This window comes from Silurus meridionalis, chromosome 7 (genome assembly GCF_014805685.1).
Source record: "Silurus meridionalis isolate SWU-2019-XX chromosome 7, ASM1480568v1, whole genome shotgun sequence".
NCBI lineage: Eukaryota > Metazoa > Chordata > Actinopteri > Siluriformes > Siluridae > Silurus > Silurus meridionalis.
This window is the reverse complement of record NC_060890.1, coordinates 7,844,128-7,863,349: the sequence shown is the minus strand read 5'-3', so window position 1 is coordinate 7,863,349 and position 19,222 is coordinate 7,844,128. Positions and strand designations below refer to the sequence as shown.

At 40.2% G+C, this 19,222-nt stretch overlaps 3 protein-coding genes across 5 annotated transcripts in view; 2 read left to right on the top strand and 1 right to left on the bottom strand.

Moving 5' to 3' along the window:
- Positions 1-778: 778 nt before the first annotated feature.
- tfam (transcription factor A, mitochondrial) lies at positions 779-5,950 on the top strand. The gene is made up of 7 exons (XM_046854046.1): positions 779-1,161; positions 1,314-1,441; positions 2,053-2,123; positions 3,568-3,717; positions 4,424-4,519; positions 4,624-4,680; positions 4,765-5,950. Exons 1-7 carry the CDS (start codon positions 1,079-1,081, stop codon positions 5,020-5,022), a joined length of 843 nt encoding a protein of 280 aa, XP_046710002.1. The 5' UTR covers positions 779-1,078; the 3' UTR covers positions 5,023-5,950.
- A 969-nt stretch (positions 5,951-6,919) lies between these two features.
- Positions 6,920-14,292, bottom strand: zgc:171971 (uncharacterized protein LOC569690 homolog). Of its 2 annotated transcripts, XM_046854864.1 has the most exons (9): positions 14,202-14,292; positions 11,524-11,692; positions 10,971-11,017; positions 10,736-10,884; positions 10,533-10,654; positions 10,344-10,440; positions 9,270-9,520; positions 9,041-9,193; positions 6,920-8,466 (listed from the first exon to the last, which is right to left on the bottom strand). In XM_046854864.1, the coding sequence occupies exons 2-9, from the start codon at positions 11,689-11,691 to the stop codon at positions 8,302-8,304; spliced, it is 1,152 nt and encodes a 383-aa protein (XP_046710820.1). In that variant the 5' UTR covers position 11,692; positions 14,202-14,292; the 3' UTR covers positions 6,920-8,301. The 2 variants fall into 2 exon arrangements, with proteins under 2 accessions (XP_046710820.1, XP_046710821.1); XM_046854865.1 differs by lacking the exon at positions 14,202-14,292 and having other exon boundaries at positions 10,971-11,086; positions 11,524-11,659.
- A 2,368-nt stretch (positions 14,293-16,660) lies between these two features.
- LOC124388984 (protein bicaudal C homolog 1-like) overlaps positions 16,661-19,222 on the top strand; it is a 74,470-nt gene continuing 71,908 nt past the window's right edge. For both annotated transcript variants that reach the window (XM_046854156.1, XM_046854155.1), the window contains exon 1: positions 16,661-17,155. In XM_046854156.1, the coding sequence (XP_046710112.1) occupies positions 16,960-17,155 (196 nt within the window). In that variant the 5' untranslated portion in view covers positions 16,661-16,959. The remainder of the gene's footprint in view (positions 17,156-19,222) is intronic.

Below are 19,222 nucleotides of genomic sequence, written 5' to 3'. Positions count from 1 at the left end.
AGATGTTGAGGTTTTCGTTGGGAGTGATGAGGATGGACAGGATTAGAAATGAGTTTATTAGAGGGACAGCGCATGTAGGACGTTTTGGAGACAAAGTGAGGGAGGCAAGATTGAGATGGTTTGGACATGTGCAGAGGAGGGATATGGGGTATATCAGTAGGAGAATGCTGAGGATGGAGCCACCAGGTAGGAGGAAAAGAGGAAGGTCAAGGAGGTGGTTTATGGATGTGGTGAAGGAAGACATGCAGGTAGTTGGGGTGAAAGAAGCAGATGTAGAGGACAGGGGAGTGTGGAGACGGATGATCCGCTGTGGCGACCCCTAATGGGAGCAGCCGAAAAAAGATTATTTTTGTATTGCTTTTTTTGTATTGTTTGTACACAATGGACCGTGTTTGTCCTTTAATAAAAGTGATTATCTATCTATCTATCTATCTATCTATCTATCTATCTATCTATCTATATTTGTTTGTTTATGTCTATGTATTATTTATTAGTTTGTTTATTTCTATGTATTTGTATTTATTTATTGTTTCTTTCTTTCTTTATGAAGACTGAAACAGTAGTAAATAAATAAAGGCAGTTTGAGAGAACGTGTATGTTGATGCTCCGTGACCGCATTGTCGCTACATCCGGCCAAATGAAGAAAGATAAAATAAAAGTCCCCCGGCTATCTTTCACATTGTTATTTGCATTTCGAAAGTAGTCTTATTTACAGACATTAGAAAAACCTGAGCTTGAGTCATGCTGCTTTTTTTAAAGCTTATTCTTTATAAGACTAAGGCACAACTGTAATTAAAAAAAGATAATAGTAATAATAATTTAAAAAAAAGAAAGAGAACGAAAGTACGTCTGTGAATTGCATGGTTGTCTGTGGTTATCCCACAATTCACCTGGGCTGCAGAAGGCGCCTTTCATGCTACTGAAGAGGGAGAGCGGAGCTTCATGTAGCTGTTGTAGCACTGAATCCCCGCTAACTTACACAACCCTGTGTGTGTAAAAGTGTTAGAGAGTGTGTGGAAGAGTGTGTGTGTGAGAGTGTGTGAAAGAGTGTGTAAGAGGCTCGGGGTTTATCAGCAGCATGGCTCCATTCAGCATAATGACAGTTGGTGCAAATCTTCTGACCAGATCTTGGAGTCTGTTTTCAACTGCACTTACTGTGAGGTAAAGTACAATAACTGTGTGTGTGTGTGTGTGTGTGTGTGTGTGTCGACTGCATAAGCTGTTTATATGCATGCTTCAGAAAGAGTTTTGTAGACTTGATGTGTGTGTGTGTGTGTGTGTGTGTGTGTGTGTGATCGATCGTCCTCTTGCAGGTGCTCATGTGTTGCTCCAACATTAAAAAACTTCAGCACGACATCTGGTGGTCCTCCAAAAAGGCCCCTGACTGCGTATCTGCGATACGTGATTGAGCAGCAGCCCATCGTGGTCAAACAGAATCCAGGTATTACATGTGGGCTTTGAAGTTTTCACCCCCCATTCAACCCCAGTGATTAGTCATATGGGTGTGAAAGTGATCTTTCACCATAAATGATGGTGAAAGATGGTGATTGGTTTTGAGGGAACGATGGAGATCAGTAATTAGTTGTAAGGAGAGGATGGTGATCAGTGATGAGTCGTGAGGGAACAATGATCAATTATTAATCGTCAGGGAAAGATGATGATCAGTGATTAGTGGTAAAGAAACAATGGTGATCAGTGATTAATTGTGGTGATTAGTTGTAAGAAACCGGTGATATTTGGTGATTAGTCGTAAGGAAATGATGGTGATCAGTGGTTAATTGCTGTAAAACTATGGCGATTAGTCGCAAGGAAACGATGGTGATCGGCCGTATACGCCGCGTCTGATCGTTACAAAGCAAAAAAAAAACCATTCATGTCTCAAGACTTTGTATGGTGTGTCAAGTAAAACATAAATATTGTGCTGAACCCAAACAAGCTTTTATCTCAAAAATCGAACGATTTGTTTGGTGATGAGAAGCGCGTTTGCTTCAGCCTGCCGATTTGCTCGCGTGTAACTCGGGACTGAATTTCTCCATCATTTCACACCTCCAGAAATCAGAGTTGTGGACGTTGTCCGAAAGATTGCGCTGCAGTGGAGGACCCTCACACCAGAGGAGAAACGGGTAGGTCCGCATGCGTGTTTAAATCATAATAATAATAATAATACAAAACTTTTTCTTTCACGTGGGTGCATGCTGCAAAAAGTAAACCAGAGCGCTGTACAGTGGACTCTACATATTATCTGAGCCTAATAAACACTGAAACAAACTGTGTGTGGGGTTCCTTCTCCCCCTCTGAGGGATTGACTGTTTATAGCTGCTATAACAGAAGGAACGACGTGTTCTTTATTAAAAACACAGCTGACGGATATTGTATAAGTGCAACCAAACACTCCAGGGTGCGCTGCTATCGCCAAGTTATCCTACAACATTAAATTATCCTTCGATCCTACAACAGAACGTTTGACGTCTTTGCTTATACAGTAAAACCCTGTTGTACGAGCAAATGATAGTACGAGCAAACGGAGATACGAGCGACCTCGCTCGCAAAGTTTTACACTATTTCACGAGCAAACCCACGTTGTTCAGTGCAGCAAAAACGTAACTTTTTTTAGTGTTATATTTTTATTTCACTAGAAATCTTGAAAAATGTCTCGAAAGTAAATAGAATTACTATTGAAACCAAGAAGGTTACGAGCGAGTTGTGCGTCTCACACTCGCAATCAACCACGATCACATGGGTAAGGGTTAAATTATGTTTACATTACGGTAATTTGCGGTGTATTTGTTTGTTAAAATAGGCTACAAATACTTTTTAAGTGCAGAAATAAGCGATGGAATGAGATCTCGAACGGATTAAATCGCTGTTACATTCATTCCAATGGGGAAAATCAGTTCGAACATACGAGCAAATGGACCTACGAGCAATTTTTAAGAACGAATTATGCTCGTACAACGGGGTTTTACTGTATTCACAAACTCGAAGGAATATAACGGAAGAGCAATATAGGGGCGTGTAGCAGGGTTCCCACGGGTCATGGAATATCTGAAATATCAGGGATTTTTCTTTGTTGAAGAAATTCTTCTACACCTTTTTTTATTTTATTTATTTTTTATTTTTTATTTTTTCCACACCTATAGCAGCGACAGTAGCACGAGACTCTGGAGCACGTCCACAAGCAAAGACTCCGAAGGCTGAAATCTCGTTGTGCCTGTAGCTAATCAAGTCCCACTGGTCATACAGGTCATCAGAATGTAGCTATGTATATAGCCATGAATATGTAGCTATAACGTTAGCTAGCTAGATCAAATGAAAAATGATTAGTATAGTCAGTGAGTATGGCCAATGAGAGGTAGCATAAGTGATCGCCGACAGAATTGAAAATGAAGCTCAAGCTAATTACTGTTAACTGCTAACGGAGTCTTCACCTCTGCATCCGGTATTTAGTTTTGTATTTGTTATAGGTCATGCAAATTGAGCTTTTTATTCAGTAAAAGTCAGAGAATTTGACATTTGGTTTAGAGTGGGAACCCTGGTGTAGTCACTGTGATTAACTTCCTCTCGCAGCCTTTCGAAGAAGCCTCCATAACAGCCAGGGAGCAGTACAAAGTCGACATGAAGGCATACCAGGAGCAGCTGACGCCCGCCCAGAGCGCAGCACTCGCAGAAGAGAAAAGACAAAAGATGGCGAAAAGAAGAGCGATCAGGAAGAAGAGGGTGAGTGAAGGATCGTCCGGAATGCTACCAATACGCTTACACTTTTATAAACGGTATATTTACTAACATTTCTGCTTTTTTACCGTATTTTTTCAGCCTCTTGCTTTCTTGTATTCAAGCATCAGTTCAACATAAAAAAAAAAAATACCCTCCAGAATTTCATTATAAGGACAAAAGTATTGGGACACCAGACTTTTCCAAACATACGTGCTTCTTTCTCAAACTGTTGAGTTGGAGGCAATCATTTTTAGATGATGTTTTTGAATGCATTAGCATTACATTTCCCCGTTCACTTGAACTAAAGGAACAAGGAGACCCAAACCTGTTCCAACATTACAATGCTGTTGTGCACATGTTGAATATACGGTTTACATGGGCTGGTGTGGAAGATCTGACCTCAACCCTATTGAACACCTTTGGGATGAATTGGAACACACCCCAGGCCTCCTCACCTTACACAAGTGCTTGGCTTTACTAACACCCCTGTAGCTGAATAAGCACAAGACTCAAAATAGAGGATAAACGAGAAAGAGAAGTTTTGATCATAGCGAATGGGGATTTAATCTGGAATAGGAATGTTTAAGAAAAGCACATAGGAATCCAATGGTCAGGTGTCCACAAACTTTTGTCCATATAGTAGACAAATATGTGAACTTTTTGGCGCATTAAGCATTTATAAAATTGAGTTGTTTCATCGCGAACGTAGGAACTGAACAGTCTCGGGAAGCCCAAACGGCCCAGGTCAGCTTTCAACATTTTCATGGCGGAGCATTTTGAAGAAGCTAAAGGAACCACTGTACCGGTAAAGAAAGTCTTTGGATGCGCCATTCATTACTGTAATTCCGTGAGTGCTTTTTTTTTATACCATGGGATTGTAATATTTATTAGGGTATTTCTTTCTTTCAGGGCAAAATGAAGTCCCTGTTTGACGACTGGAAGAGTCTGTCCCTGTCGCAGAAACAAGCAAGTTCCCAATTCTCATCTGAGTCACATCTAAGATTAGTTCAAGCTGAAATAAATCTGACTGCACGTTTTTTTTTTTTTTAGATATACATGCAGCTCGCAGAGGATGACAAAGTACGCTATAAAAACGAGATGAAAGCCTGGGAGGAGCACATGACCGAACTCGGGAGGGAGGATCTCGTCCGACGGAAGGAGTCAAGACGTAAGAAGGCGGCGACTAAAAAAGGGAAAAAGAAATCTAGAGTGAAGGTTTTGAAGGCCAAAGCGCCTGCTAAAGGAGCGGCAGGGAAAAAGTCTTCTGATGCTGAAACCAAAAAAACACCCAGTAGCACCAAGAAATGAGTGGTACACAGTGTATTGGGAGAAAACTGTACACGCCGTCCTCAATAGCGCTTTAGGAGGGGCGTACGTTTCCCCCATTAGCATTGGGAACTGTGAAAAAGCCCACTGTAGGCCAGTTTTGGTGGGAAAGACTACGCAGCCGTTACCAAGGGGCGTATGTGTGGGCAAGGCTGAGTTTATCTGACTACTGCATTCGCTTTTGGTTTATTATGAAGTCATATAATAGTATTATCACTGCTTACTTGATTATTTTTGTTTGTTTGTTTTTGCTTTGTAGAAAGCATTATACTTAATCCTGGCAGCCATGTTTTGTATACGATCTTTACTCAATAAATACCTGCATTTTCTAAAAAGAAAGAAAAAAAGATATGATTTTGACTGATTTAATTGTTAGTATAACAACATATATGCTTATATAATTAAATATATAGTACAATAGCTTACACACAGTACATAACTATGTCATTTATGTGAATACTCGCCAAAATGGATATTTTTCTACATTATTTTGTGTGTAGGATTCAAGAATTTTGTGGATGTAGAGGGTGTGGCCTCAGTGGATTGAATCTGGTTGCTTAATCCAAGATTATCTGGCAAGATTTTTTTTTCTCAACTATATTTAAGTTCCCTGTTATTGTATTTTGTGAATTTCCAGTTTATTCCTATTAATTCCCATTGAAATTTTCCTGTCTTGAATTGTTCTGGTATTTTGCAACCCTAACAGTGTATTATTGTCTTATAACACCACACATAAAACGTGTCCTCCCCTTACTTAATGCAGGCAAGAGCGACCAGTTTTGATAAACCAGGTAAAGTTTATACAAGGCAACAAAACTGCCATATAAGGCATAGTCGAGTTCTCCTTATTATTTACCATCATGATTGTAAAACCCATATCCAATAAATGTTTCTGTCTTTGTTCAACTGACTTTTGTTCTGAGTCAGAGTAACGCCATGATGGACTGAGAAATTGATCCATTTGATTTAGTCAAATGTTGCCACAGGCACAGTAACAGTGACTAATGTTTTAATTACCGTATTTTCCGGACTATAAGCTGCTACTTTTTTCCCACGCTTTGAACCCCGCGGCTTAAACAATGAAGCGGCTAATTTATGGATTTTTCCCGGTTTCACAAGCTTCAAGCCAAAAAACTGAGCCCCATAATATTAGACCAATGAAATTGCCGAACGGTTCAGGTGAACCAATGAAACTCTTTATATTAAATCAGACGTGCTCCCACTGAATCGGGCCGCACCACATCATAAATATGGATGAGGTTCCTCTGACGTTTGACCTGCCTCTCACTCTGACTGTCAACAGGAAATGCGAATCATTCGTCACGCTGAAAACAACCGGGCATGAAAAAACACTTCACCTGTGTTCTGAGCTGCACGGCATCGGGAGAAAAGCTTCACCGATGGTGATTTTTAAACGCACGACGATGCCAAAAGAAAACTCTCGAGAGAAATAGTTGTGAAAGGAAGGAGGAAGACAGTGGAACAATGACTCTCTTGGTAGGCTACAGTTTAGATACAAGCCGTGTAACAGACACTGTCTTTCGTTAAAGCCTGTGTAAAGTTCATTAGTTTCAGTGTAGACACCTGCGGCTTATAGACAGGTGCGGCTTATTTATGTTCAAAATAAAAATCTTTGTTAAATTCAGTGGGTGCGGCATATATTTGTGTGCGCTTAATAGTCCGGAAATTACGGTACACAAATTGGGAAATCTTTTATCGTCAGCGTTTGTAAATCAAGCGTCCCCAACTGTCACAACCGCTAGTTTGGGAAACAAAAAGGTTTGTCATCTTTATCCTGTTAAAAATGTTAATAAATAGAGTTGGGGTTGGTAGAGATTCCATCGTATACACTCGTGGGAGCAGTAAACTGGGCGCAAAATGATAATATATTAAGCTTTTAATGGTAAAAAATACAAAAAAACAAACCAGTGGACTGAAAGGAAAATGCACCTTTGATAGAATATGGATAGTTTTATTCAGGGTGGTTCAGCAGTTGTGTGGAGTGAGCGGTCAGTTGCATACTGATTGTCCAGAGAGATGTCTGATGAGAAATACAATAGTAAATGTACATCAATCAGGCATAACATTAACAGGTGATGTGAATAACACTGATTATCTCCATCATGGCACCTGTTAGTGGGTGGGATTTATTAGGCAGCAGGTGAACATTTTGTCATAAAAGTTGATGTGTTAGAAGCAGGAAAAATGGCGTAAGGATTTGATCGGGTCTCACAAGGGCCGAATTGTGACGTCTAGACGACTGGGTCTGAGCATCTCCAAAACTGCAGCTCTTGTGGGATGTTCCTGGTCTGCAGTGGTCCAAAAAAAAAAAGTGCTCCAAGGAAGGAACAGTGGTGAACCGGCGACAGGGTCATGGACAGCTGAGGCTTATTAATGCACGTGGGGATCGAAGGCTGGTCCGTGTGGTTCTAACCAACAGACGAGCTCCTGTAGATCAAATTGCTGAAGAACTTAATGCTGTTAATGCTCGACGGGTCAGGACTGTTTTCGCAGCAAAAAAGGGGATGAACATAATATTAGGCAGGTGGCCATAAAGGTATGTCTGATCACTGACTGTGTGTGTATCTTTTTTAAGCATTGCATTAACACACCATTATATCAAACAACCCAGTTTGCTGTACTAATCACGTCCACATGTGCGTTCAAAGACCCTAATTAGCCCGAACATAAGTACCATGATGAGTAGATCTTGGATGTCGTTTGCATGTAGTCTCACCTCTTAATGCTGTATGAAGAATGGGCCCCAGATTTGAATCCTTTTTGCTCTCACATTAACCACAAACTAACCAGGGAACCATTTTTCAACAAGTTGTCAATTGTTTGATGCTTTTGAAATGTTATAAACATTTTAGGAAACAAAAAGTAAAGCTGTTACCTACTAAACGACTATCAAATTTCTGTTAATATCCTAACCAGCGATTTGTTGATAAACATTAAAAGCTTAATATTTTGCCATTTTGCGCCCATTTTCTTTTGACCTAAAAAATTAACTGCGAAAAAATGCATTTTCCATTTTCTTCAGAGACACTTGAAGATGAAGTCTAGATTTTGCGCTAAAAACCTTCAAATGTTTGTTGTAAAAATAAATACGAATAAAAGCACGACATTAAAAACATCTGAAGTGTCTACAACACACACGGCATCCCATGTTTCTAATGTACACAAAAACCTTTTTAAAAATAAATGCTTGGCTTCTGCAAATCAGAGCATGTCCACTTCTAACTTGTCATGGTGGAAAGCTCATCCCGTCTGAATGGTTTTAAAGAGTGGCTGGATGTGTGACGGAGCCTTGGCCACTTTTAGGAGAGCCTCGAAGTTGGGGGAACACACCAGCTTGTGTTTGACGTCCCCGAGCACCGTCATGTCGCCGGTCAGACCCTCGGTGAGCCGCACGCACACGAGTTGCTGCGAAAGCGCACAAACACACGACTTCATATCGCATGTGTTCTCCCGAAACTGTACACACTTCATTTATGCTGTAATTTATCCTGCAGCTACACTTCTATCATTTCAGCAACAATTCTGGACCAGATTTACCTGAGGATGAGGAGCACTGAGAAACACTGTACTGATGTATGCGGTGGTATCAAAACGTTTCGGGACTAGTTTTGTAACACGCCAACAGATGGCAGTTCAAGGCTGCACGCACAGTCACAGGGAGCACCGACCTTTGTAAGTCAGTGTGCCAATAGACATAGCAAATCGTTCTATGCGGACCACGTGCGCACCGAGCTCACAAAGGTTTCTCACTGGAAATAACGTGATCTCGCTTAGGCAGATTTGGTCTTCCGAAGATGAAGATCCAGCTCAAAGGTCGCTGTTTTGACCCGTTTCGCTGTATCGCTGTGCAAGGGGACTATTTTGAAGGTGATAAAGTACTTTCTTGTAAACAAAACTAGTTTCGAAACCTTTCGATACCACCTCATATAAAACAGAAATGTAAGCACGGCTCCTGAAATATTTATTGTCCAAGTCTCACCTGCAGGAAAGAAAAAGCTGCTCCCTCCGACACGTCCAGTGTAATGTCCCCGACGACCAGCTGCACTTTGCCGGATTTCCTAAATTGCATTTTTCCTAGGAATCCTTCCGTGAAGTCCGAGAGCACAGGCACTGCCTCTTTCTCCACTGGCTCCTAAAACACAACATGTTCAAAATATTTTGGACCAAACCAAAGAGGGAGAGAAAGAAAAACTGAAGGCTTCACTCACTGGTGCTTTGATATGAGAGACACGCTTGTCTTCGGCGTCACCTTTTTTCACAGGCTTTTCAATTTTTTGGGCTTTTATAGGAATAGTATCAGGAAGCTGAATGAATAATAGCTCTTCCTTCTCTGAGACGCTCAGCCGCTGGAAAAGTTCTCGGACACTCGGAGGCTGAGGACACGCAGAGGATCCACTTGTTTGTGTTGGAAACCTCTCATGGGTTTTTATTGACTTGGGATCAGACTGTGAGTCTTTTACTGTGAAAACAATGTTACATATGGTCAAGGAGGGAACCTCAGCAGTATTCCGTATTCATGTAATAACAATGTACTAATGATTATACAAGCAATCATATTTAAATATATTGTGGCAAAACTTTCCAAATAAGACTATTAATGAAACTTTCAATGCGTTTCTTGGAATTTTTTTCTTGGAATTGCCCGCATTGGCAGGTCCTGGTTTACACGCCTCACTTACAGCAAAGCCAAACGTTTCAAACGTTTCCTCTAATATATGGACAAAGTTTGTGGACCATAAAAGGGGGTAGCGCAGTGGTTAGGATGTTGGGCTTCTCATCAATCGGAAGGTCATGAGTTCAAATCCCACCACCGCCAAGCTGCCACTGCTGGGCCCCTCAGCAAGGCCCTCAACTGCTCAGCTGAATGAATAAAACCCCCTCTGGATAAGGGCGTCTGCCAAATACCGTAAATGTAAAATAGGTGTGTGTTTTTTGAATATCCTGTTCCACATTTAGAACCCATTTCCTGTTATAATAACCTCCACTCTTCTGGGAAGATGTTCCACTAGATTTTGAAATGCACTTGTGGAGATTTGTGCAGTCCGCTTTCCAATTCATTCAAACATGTCCAATAGGGTTGAGGTCTACAGCAGGCCACTCCAGATCTTCCACTCCAAACCATATAAAGCAGATCTTTATGGATCTGCCTTTGTGCACAGGAGCATTGCCATTTTGGAACCTGTTTGGGCTTCCTAGTTCAAGTGAAGGGAAAATTTTATGCAACCTCAAAGAACCGCATATGGCTGAAAAAGTGAAATGTCCATAAAAGCTTTTGAACCTACAAGACGTCTCTGTCGCCAAGTAGCCGAATGACTGGTGCAGTGGAAGTCTTATTGGTGTCTGCTTGGGATCGTTTTTCAGACCGGGGTCGTCTATGAACTATACAGCAAATGGAGAGGAATAAGTTTTCTCAACAGAATCGTCTTTAAATGCAGTGAAAATTTTTTTTTTTTATAAAATTTGCAACTTACATCATCTCGCTGAAGCTTTTCTAGAATTCCATCGTCGTCTTTCTCTGGAACGTTTCTCTCCTTTTTAATACTCCTAGTAAGAACTGGATCGTAGTCGCTTACATCTGTGGTTCCCCAGCTTCCTGCAGATTAAAAGTACCGCTGCTAGGATCATGGACACTACTGTGCACTCTCTTATTTGATTTAGGTGTCAAATAACTGACCTGATTTCCTGAAGGTGTCTGCAGGACGCTGTTCAAAAATGGAGTGTGACTGAATGGTTTGGGGTCGCTCTCTCCGCCTGCGCTCTCTCTGCCTGTCTTCCCTTTCTCTTCTCTCCTTTTTCGGCGCACTGCATGGCTCCTCCTTTAACCTGCATGGAACGTTGAAAAAGGCTTCGGTCGGCCAAACGCTGGCTTACACGTGGCTGACAAATAATCTTTTGATGCAGATACTTACTCGTCTTTGCTTTTCCGTATGGAGTGGACGTTTGGGACAAATGTTTTCTGCAGGAACGAGAACACCATTCAAGTCAGTTTTTAACCCGTGCTTTATGCTTTACAGGTACCGGTTTCCTGTGTGCACCAGGAAGTGTTTCAGTAAGGTGGTTCATTTCAACCCAGTTTAGTCTTAAACCATAAACTTTGCCTATTCTTGGATTGTTATCACTAATTATGACCACCTGCCTAATATTGTGTTGGTCCCCTTTTGCTGCCAAAACAGAACAACTATCTGGTATTTTTCATATAACAAAGACATAATGAAGAGAAGTGGTAGCTCAGATGTTGGACTTCTGATTCAAATGGCTTGAGTTCAAATCCCACCAACACTAAGCTGCCACTTCTGGGCCCTTGGGCAAGGCCGTTAACCCTCAACTACTCAGTTGTATAAATGAGGTAATTGTAAGTCGCTCTTTATAAGGGTGTCTAAATGCCCTAATTGTACGACTAAATCAATGTACAAAATCCATATTGTAATGTAAAGAGAGGCGTAGTGATTGCGCACAAGTGACCTTTTTATATCCCCCGAGTGTCAGGTCTCTGGAACGCAGGGATGTGAGTCTGCCTGGAGGTGGAGGATTCAGTAATGTCCGTCCTGCCAGTCCTCTTCCCAAAGAGAAAGACTGACGCGAAGTCCCAGAAGAACCGGCCACAGGGTCTCCGTCACCACCGTCTGCCATACTGTAAAATGGTAATTTACCAAATTGCAGGTTAGCCTATAACAGAGAACTTAAATTTCAGTTACATTTCTACCCTGCACATTAACCAATCACATGCACACAGGACACTTCCTGCAGGGCTGCTGAGCCCAGACCCCCCACATGCACTGCGCATTCCTCCATAACATAACAGATTATCCTGATTTGAATCCTGATTTAGCCGGTTCTAGATATTTGGAGGCCCTAAGCAAAATTAATATTGGAGGCCCCCTGCCTTCTTCCTTCCACCTTTCAGAATAAACCAAAAGCCCTTGAAATAAATATAATCTCTAAGCTTTTTATTTATACATATTTATATAAGACCTGTTCTCAGTGCTTGTATACATTTAAGTAAATGTGCATATTAATTCAACTTTAACCAGGATCAACATTTAAAAATATGGCCACTTAACAAGTAATGCTTTAACACTGAATGAAGAATTTTACCTGTTCTGTACAGTAAAATGCAGAGAAAAATGTTTTTCTAGCTGTATACGGACATAATTTTCTCACCGAAGCAATAAAGACTATAGATACAGTAATAATCTTATTATCTATTGCAGACAAAAACCCCTAAATATGCACTATATAAGCAAATCAACAGTGGAAGTGAAAGAGACAAGAGACAAGATTTAACGTCTACAATTGTATTTGTATGCTTTCATTTTATTCATTCGGCAAATACAACAGCAAAGTTTAGAAAACTAGAAAGCATAAGTATGAAGTAGGCTGTTATGGTAACGTAAACATCACCTGAATAATATACAAACAATTGCGGTACTTATTTCAAAATAATAATCAATGCCCTGAATCCTGCTCAGAAAATAATGTTTAAAAAAAATGTCCATTTTGGTGAGTATTCACATGCATTACACATTTATGTTTGTTGTGCATATAAATTATACTAAGAATTGAATCAAAGTAGGGCTGCACGGTTTAGCGTATCGCAATCGCGATGTCAGCTTGTGCGATTATATGACAGCAAATGTTGCGATTTTTTGAAATAAATAAGTGCATGTTAGGTACTACATAGTATACTGGAGATTATAATAAAATAAATAAAGATTCCACTCAATTTAGGAAGCAACACAAGTTGGGGATCGTTCAATGCATCTTATGTACAATGTACCCCAAACATCAGACAAACCTGAAGCAATTTTGGAAAGTTTGTAGACACCGGACCGCCACACTGATCACCAAACTCAAAAATTTGTACTGGCACAATGGCTGTACATTTTCTGTACATTTAATGCCACTGTTAAAATTGGGGAAGGTGGTAGCTCAGTGGATGACATTGGAGCCGAAGGTTGTGAGTTCAAATCCCAGCCACACCAAAGCCCCTCTAAGGTTCCTGCACAAGTGCCCACAAGGGCTGCTTGATTGTAGGAATGAGATGATAGTAAGTCACTCTGGATAAGGGAGTCTCCCTTAAATGTAAGTGGTTGAAGTGATTGTATTGGGAAAATTAATCTTTGGCTCTTTCCGCTTTGTTTGAACTTTTCTCGATGCCTTTTTCGACTGAGTTGAGACAGTTTGTGCATGTTGCAGCGAGGAGGTACACAAACTGTTTCAATTTGTTACACCATAGAGAATGTCTAAATATGCACCGTTTTTCTACAAAGCTTGAAGATTGTTAAACATTGGCGTAACCAGAGCCTGGGGCTTTCTTCTCCGTCTGCTCATGTTCCAACTGGACGGGGATGTGGATTTACTGGAGACTTGGCAAGTACAAAAAAAAAAAGGTTGCCAAGTAAACCTTTTTCTCTTGCTTTTCCCCATCGAGTGTTGGGTTCTGAGATTTTTCCACCACCACCAGATCTGAGTCCTGACCTCAACCCATATGAACACCTTTGGGATGAACTGAAACACTAATCCCCAGGCCTCCAATCCTAACATTAATACGAGCTAACTAATGCTCTTGTGGCCAAATCCCTACAAATTCTCACAAACAATATCAAGAAGAAGAGTAGAGGTTATAATATCAGCAAAAAGAAAACAGGAATGAGATGTTCAGCATATACAGTATATATAATTCTTAGCTATCCCAACAAAATTATATGTAATATATTTTATATTTTCAGTAACCTTAAGGACAAGCATTTTCTTTTTGTCTTAAAACCATAATAAACACATCTTATTTTATCATAACCCTTTACAGTTATCATCGCTCCAATGCTGAAAGTAGGCGTTTCTTCCCAGGTCGAGTTCCAAATGCGTCCACACTCCCTCTCCAAGTCCATTTCATACATAGCGAAACAATGACTCCACCACTTAATCTAGTGCACTACAGCTCCAAAAAAGTGTCGATTTGGGTACGGCCCTTCGCCGCCTCTTTATATTGCTAGCTAAAAGGCTAGACGAGCGATGGGAAAAACAATGGTGCTTACTTTCTCGGGAAAACAAGCAAACATGAAATAACCACGCATCATAAAAAATGTGTGTTATTGATAAAATAAAAATTATAATAAAACGAGTAAAAGTGCAAAACTTACGCGCTCGCTGCAGGTTTTAGGGCATCTTTCGTCCAGATGAAAAGAAACCGCTTCCTGGTATACGCATCTCCCACTCGTCCCCCTTGACCACGTGACTTATTTTCGGCGTTCCTATTGGCTAGTTTGTAACCATCGCAGAAGTTTCATGTTTTGTTTATCATGTGTACAGATGTCAATATGGAAGCCTGTTTCCGCCACTGAATAAAAACTGCGACTTTTTAATCTCACAGTTCTGACTTATTTTCTCAGATTTGCGTAATACAAACTCTCACACATATCAAATATACAAATATCTCACAATTCAAAACAGGCTTCCATATCTCAGTGACAGTTTGTACAATGGAATTCTTAATTTAGGCTCCAGGCAAACTACAGCAATATTAAATATTAAACATTAGACAGAAAGTATTGCATGAGGAAGTCAGGTATGTCAGAGAAGTATGTGAGGGTGGTGCAGGACATGTATGAGGACAGTGTAACAGCAGTGAAGTGTTCAGTAGGAATGACAGACTGGTTCAAGGTGGAGATTGGATTGCATCAAGGATCAGCTCTGAGCCCTTTCTTATTTGCAGTGCTGATGGACAGGTTGATGGACAAGGTCAGACAGGAGTCTCCCTGGACTATGATGTTTGCGGATAGACAATACTGTATAACTGATTTTATGTATTACATTTGCAGTACACTGGGCAGTGTAGAGATCTGCTCCACATTTACAGGATCCCCAGTTTGATCCAGGCATCTGTTTACTGTTTGTATGTGTACTGTATGGTCTATCGCATGTTCTGATTTGTCTGTGTAGGTTTACTTTATGTTCATTAGCCCCCCTTCCATAAATTTCCTAAAAGAACAAGTGGATTAGCCTTTTTTTCTGGAATAAGAATAAATGACTGAATGGGAAGATGTTATGTTTTATACTGAAACTAGAAAAGATCAGGTGTACACTAAAGGGCTTGGGGAAAGTTTTACTAAAATTGGAGACCAATTTGTGTTATATTTTGGAAATCTGAAAGAACTACCAAGTAGGTAATTATGTGGTTTGAGTTTTTTTTTTTTTTCTCCTGTCCGCTTTGCTTTTCCTCAACAGTTTGATGTCTCTTATCAATGTTTTATCCATAATTTAATCTATATTACGCTATGGCAGTTTTGTTGTTATTTATTTTTATGTCTACTTTTGTTCTGATATGTATGGGCTCAAGTCTTGTGTAAGTGTCACATGACTGTTGATTCCACCCTTACATTGCAACAATAGCTTTTTGGAGGGGTTGTATTGGGGATATTTGAAAGGAGAAACTATTTGTACTATCAAAAAAAAAAAAAAAAAAAAAGGAAAGCAAGTGCAATATTTCATGTTCCACAGTATATTGCGCTCTAAAAAAAAGACGAATAAATGAAACATAAGTGAAAATACAAAAGAATTACATAGACCAATTTTCTGTTTATTTTACGCTGCTATGAAATGTCTTAAACATCTAGTCTCAGGTCATTTTTTTTATATAGTTATTAAAGCAGTGATCTTCTACTGTAACTCCAAGAGATGTCAGTATTTCTCTGTTCATTTTGTGTATCTGTGAAGCAGAGCCTGTGTTTGAAAAAAAAGAAAAAAAAGGTGCTTTTTACTTGTCACATATACATTACAGCACAGTGAAATTATTTATTTGCATATTCCAGTGTTAGGAAGCTGGGGTCAGAGTGCAGGGTCAGCCATGATACAGCACCCCTGGAGCACAGAGGGTTAAGGGCCTTGCTCAAGGGCCCAACAGTGGCTATACTAGGGCTTGAACATCAGACCTTTTAATCAGTAACCACTGAGCTACCAGTTCATATATTCAATATGAATATGACAAACTGGCATGTTAATAATGTACTTATAATTATTTCTCAAATATGGATTTAGTTTAAATCGTTTCTATGAAATTTAAACACATCATTATGTACACATTTAATAATTATAATAATAATAATATTGATAATGAAAAGTACTTTCATGATGATGAAATCAGTGATGATGATGGTGACGACAACGTTCATGATAAATTAATGATGATGAAGAAGATAATGATGACGTTTTGATAAGGAAAATATTAATGATGAGGAGGAATATAATGATGATTAAATTAATGACGATGATGTAAATAATGATGATGATGATGATGATGGCAACGTTCATGATGATAAAATTGATGAAGATGCTACTGCTGCTGCTGATGATGATGACGTTCATGATTAAATTACTGATGATGATCATGACTTTCATGTTGATGGATTTGATGATGAATATGATGATAATGACAACGACGTTCATGATGGTGACATTGATGATGATGATGATGATGATGAAAGGTTATTTCATTCTTGTTCGCGGGACTCCTCCATAAGAGGCAATTCGCCTTTCTCTAACTTGGGGTCGCCGTGGGCCGGGGTGCGAGGCGAGCGCAGAAGACAGTGTTCTTGTCCTGCTCGGAAGTTTGAGAGAAGGGCGGCGCTCTGCTCGCGGGTGCAGTTAAAGAGCGCGTTCCCGATCGGAGCGGAGCGGATTGGAGCGGAATGAGCGCCATGCGTCGCGCGTTTCCCTCCCGCACGTCACGGGAACTTAACGGGACCGCGTCCGATGCCAAGAACAAGTTAACACCAGAAGAGCGCTCGTAGGCAGAACACGAGCGCGTCTCTTTTTCTCTCTGTCTCTATCTGTCTCTTTCTCTCTCTTTGTGTGTCTTGAGTGTTCCTTGCGTTGTTAAGCGGCGGGTGACGCGCGGACACCATGGCCGCCGGGCGCAGCTCAGTGAACGGGCTCATGCATCAAGCGGGAGCGCCGATCTCCAGCGACTCCCCGCCGCCTCACGGCTCCGAGGACGAGGAGCAGCAGCACGCCGGAGTCGCGGCGGTTCCCCACGACCCCGAGTGGACCGAGGAGAGGTTTCGGGTCGACCGCAAGAAGCTCGAGCTCATGCTCTTAGGTAAATAAAATAAAAAAAGTTCTGCTCATGAGTTTAAAAAACAAACAAACAGATGTTTCTGCTGCTTTGCAGGCTTTGACTAACTGCATGCTTCCATACTGAGTAGTATTCCAGATGTTAGGAGTCAAAGCACTATACTAAAAAGTAAGGCCACGTCCATACTGCAGTAAGATATAAAGGACATTTATATATATATATATATATATATATATATATATATATATATATATATATATATATATATATATAATATATATATATATATACTTTGGGGTCCTGTTCTTTCTAATATCTGAAATGACAAAGATTTAGATGTGGAATATTCTCTTAGGCTTCATTCCTCAAGTCCTGCACCATTATCTGCATGAAAACTTGTTGCTTGGAGACTTTTTAGACCGTCTTATACAGTTATAATCTCCAGACAGTTTTTTTTACTGTTACCTTGATTCATTTATTTATTTTTACATCAACTTTGGTTGTCTCCTGCCTTTAATGATACACAAGTTCTTTTACCATTTCCGTTGCTCTCCTTACCCTTCCCCTTTTGTTTACACCAGAGGATATTTATTTTCGCCATCATCGATATGACGCTACATATTGTTTGTTGTTCATTGGTTAGTTACTGTGGCGATACTGTGTGTTGCAATATGCATGACCGACCGATGCAAACCCATACCTGCGACATGATCAATGATATCAATGAAATCAATTTAAATAAATGATACATCATTCTCACGCGGGCATCCTGAACAAAACTCATAGCACCGTATTAGTTATTTTGTATTTTGAACAATTTCACATGGAAGCTTCACTGATTTAAGTTTGTTTGTTTATTGCATTCACAAATTGTCTTTGTGGTATAACTACAGTATCATCTTTCATCCATACTGTTCACCTCCCGGGCCAATATGAGTCAGTGTTGAAACACACAGTCCGTAAGACAATGCGTTTACCAGTTGTTCTTCTTTATTTCCCCTCTGAATCTGTTTTAGTGGAATACTGCGCAATTCTAACAAAACAACTTAGACACATAGACCTTAGTATAAATACACTATGTAAATATAAATACACTATGTGAATTCGTGTGCCTTATTGAACATCCCGGTCCTCATTTAGTCCCCATTTGCTGCTATAATATCCTCCACTTTTCGGGGTGGATGTTCCGCTAGATTTTAGAGTCTGCTTGTGGAGATTTGTGTTAGTAATGTCAGGCAATGATGCAGGGTGACGAGACCTGGGCTGCAGTCAGCGTTACATTTTATCTCAAAGGGGTTTAGTAGTACGAGCTCTATAGCAGGCCATTTAAGATTTTTAACTCCAACCTATGTAAAGCATATCTTCAAGAAGCTGGCTTTGTGCACAAGGGCATTGTCATGTGGGAATAGGTTTGGGTCTCCTAGGTGAAGTGATGGAAAATTTTCATGCACAATACAATTGTGGTCCTCTAAATTTGTGGTAAAAAAAGTTCATATAGTGTATATGTGTATAATACTTTTTTCCAGTTAAAACCAGTTAGAAGTTATGACTATCTACTCCTCAATTTTCTACAGACAGAACACATCAGATCCAATGCATTGTCTGTAGTGAGTTGTGATTCCCACCACTAAATGAACAAACCACAAATCCCATGACTATGCTTCACAGACCACACTCGGGGAACCCCCTGCTGATATGTATTTCTTTTAAACCTTCAATTCAAGGTTATAGAGAATGTAATGCAACTTTAAAACATCTTACAGCTCACGATCACTGTTGTGGTAGGATACAGAGCATCCAAAAAAAGAAAACATAAACAGAATGTCAGCTTAATGCTCAGAGGGATAGAAAGATATTTATTCATTCATCTGAAGTAAGCTTTACAACATGGACAGGGTCGTTGTGGACAGGAACAGGGTCGTTTTAGTCCACACTAGAAAGACTAGACATGAAGTTGAAATATGCACTGGATTGCATGCCAGGTCATTGCAGGGCAAACACACATTCACACCTTCAGGTAATCTAATGTAGTCAGCATTTTTTTAGGACTTTTTAGGAGAAAACCCAAAGAAAATTCTTATAGTCCTGCAC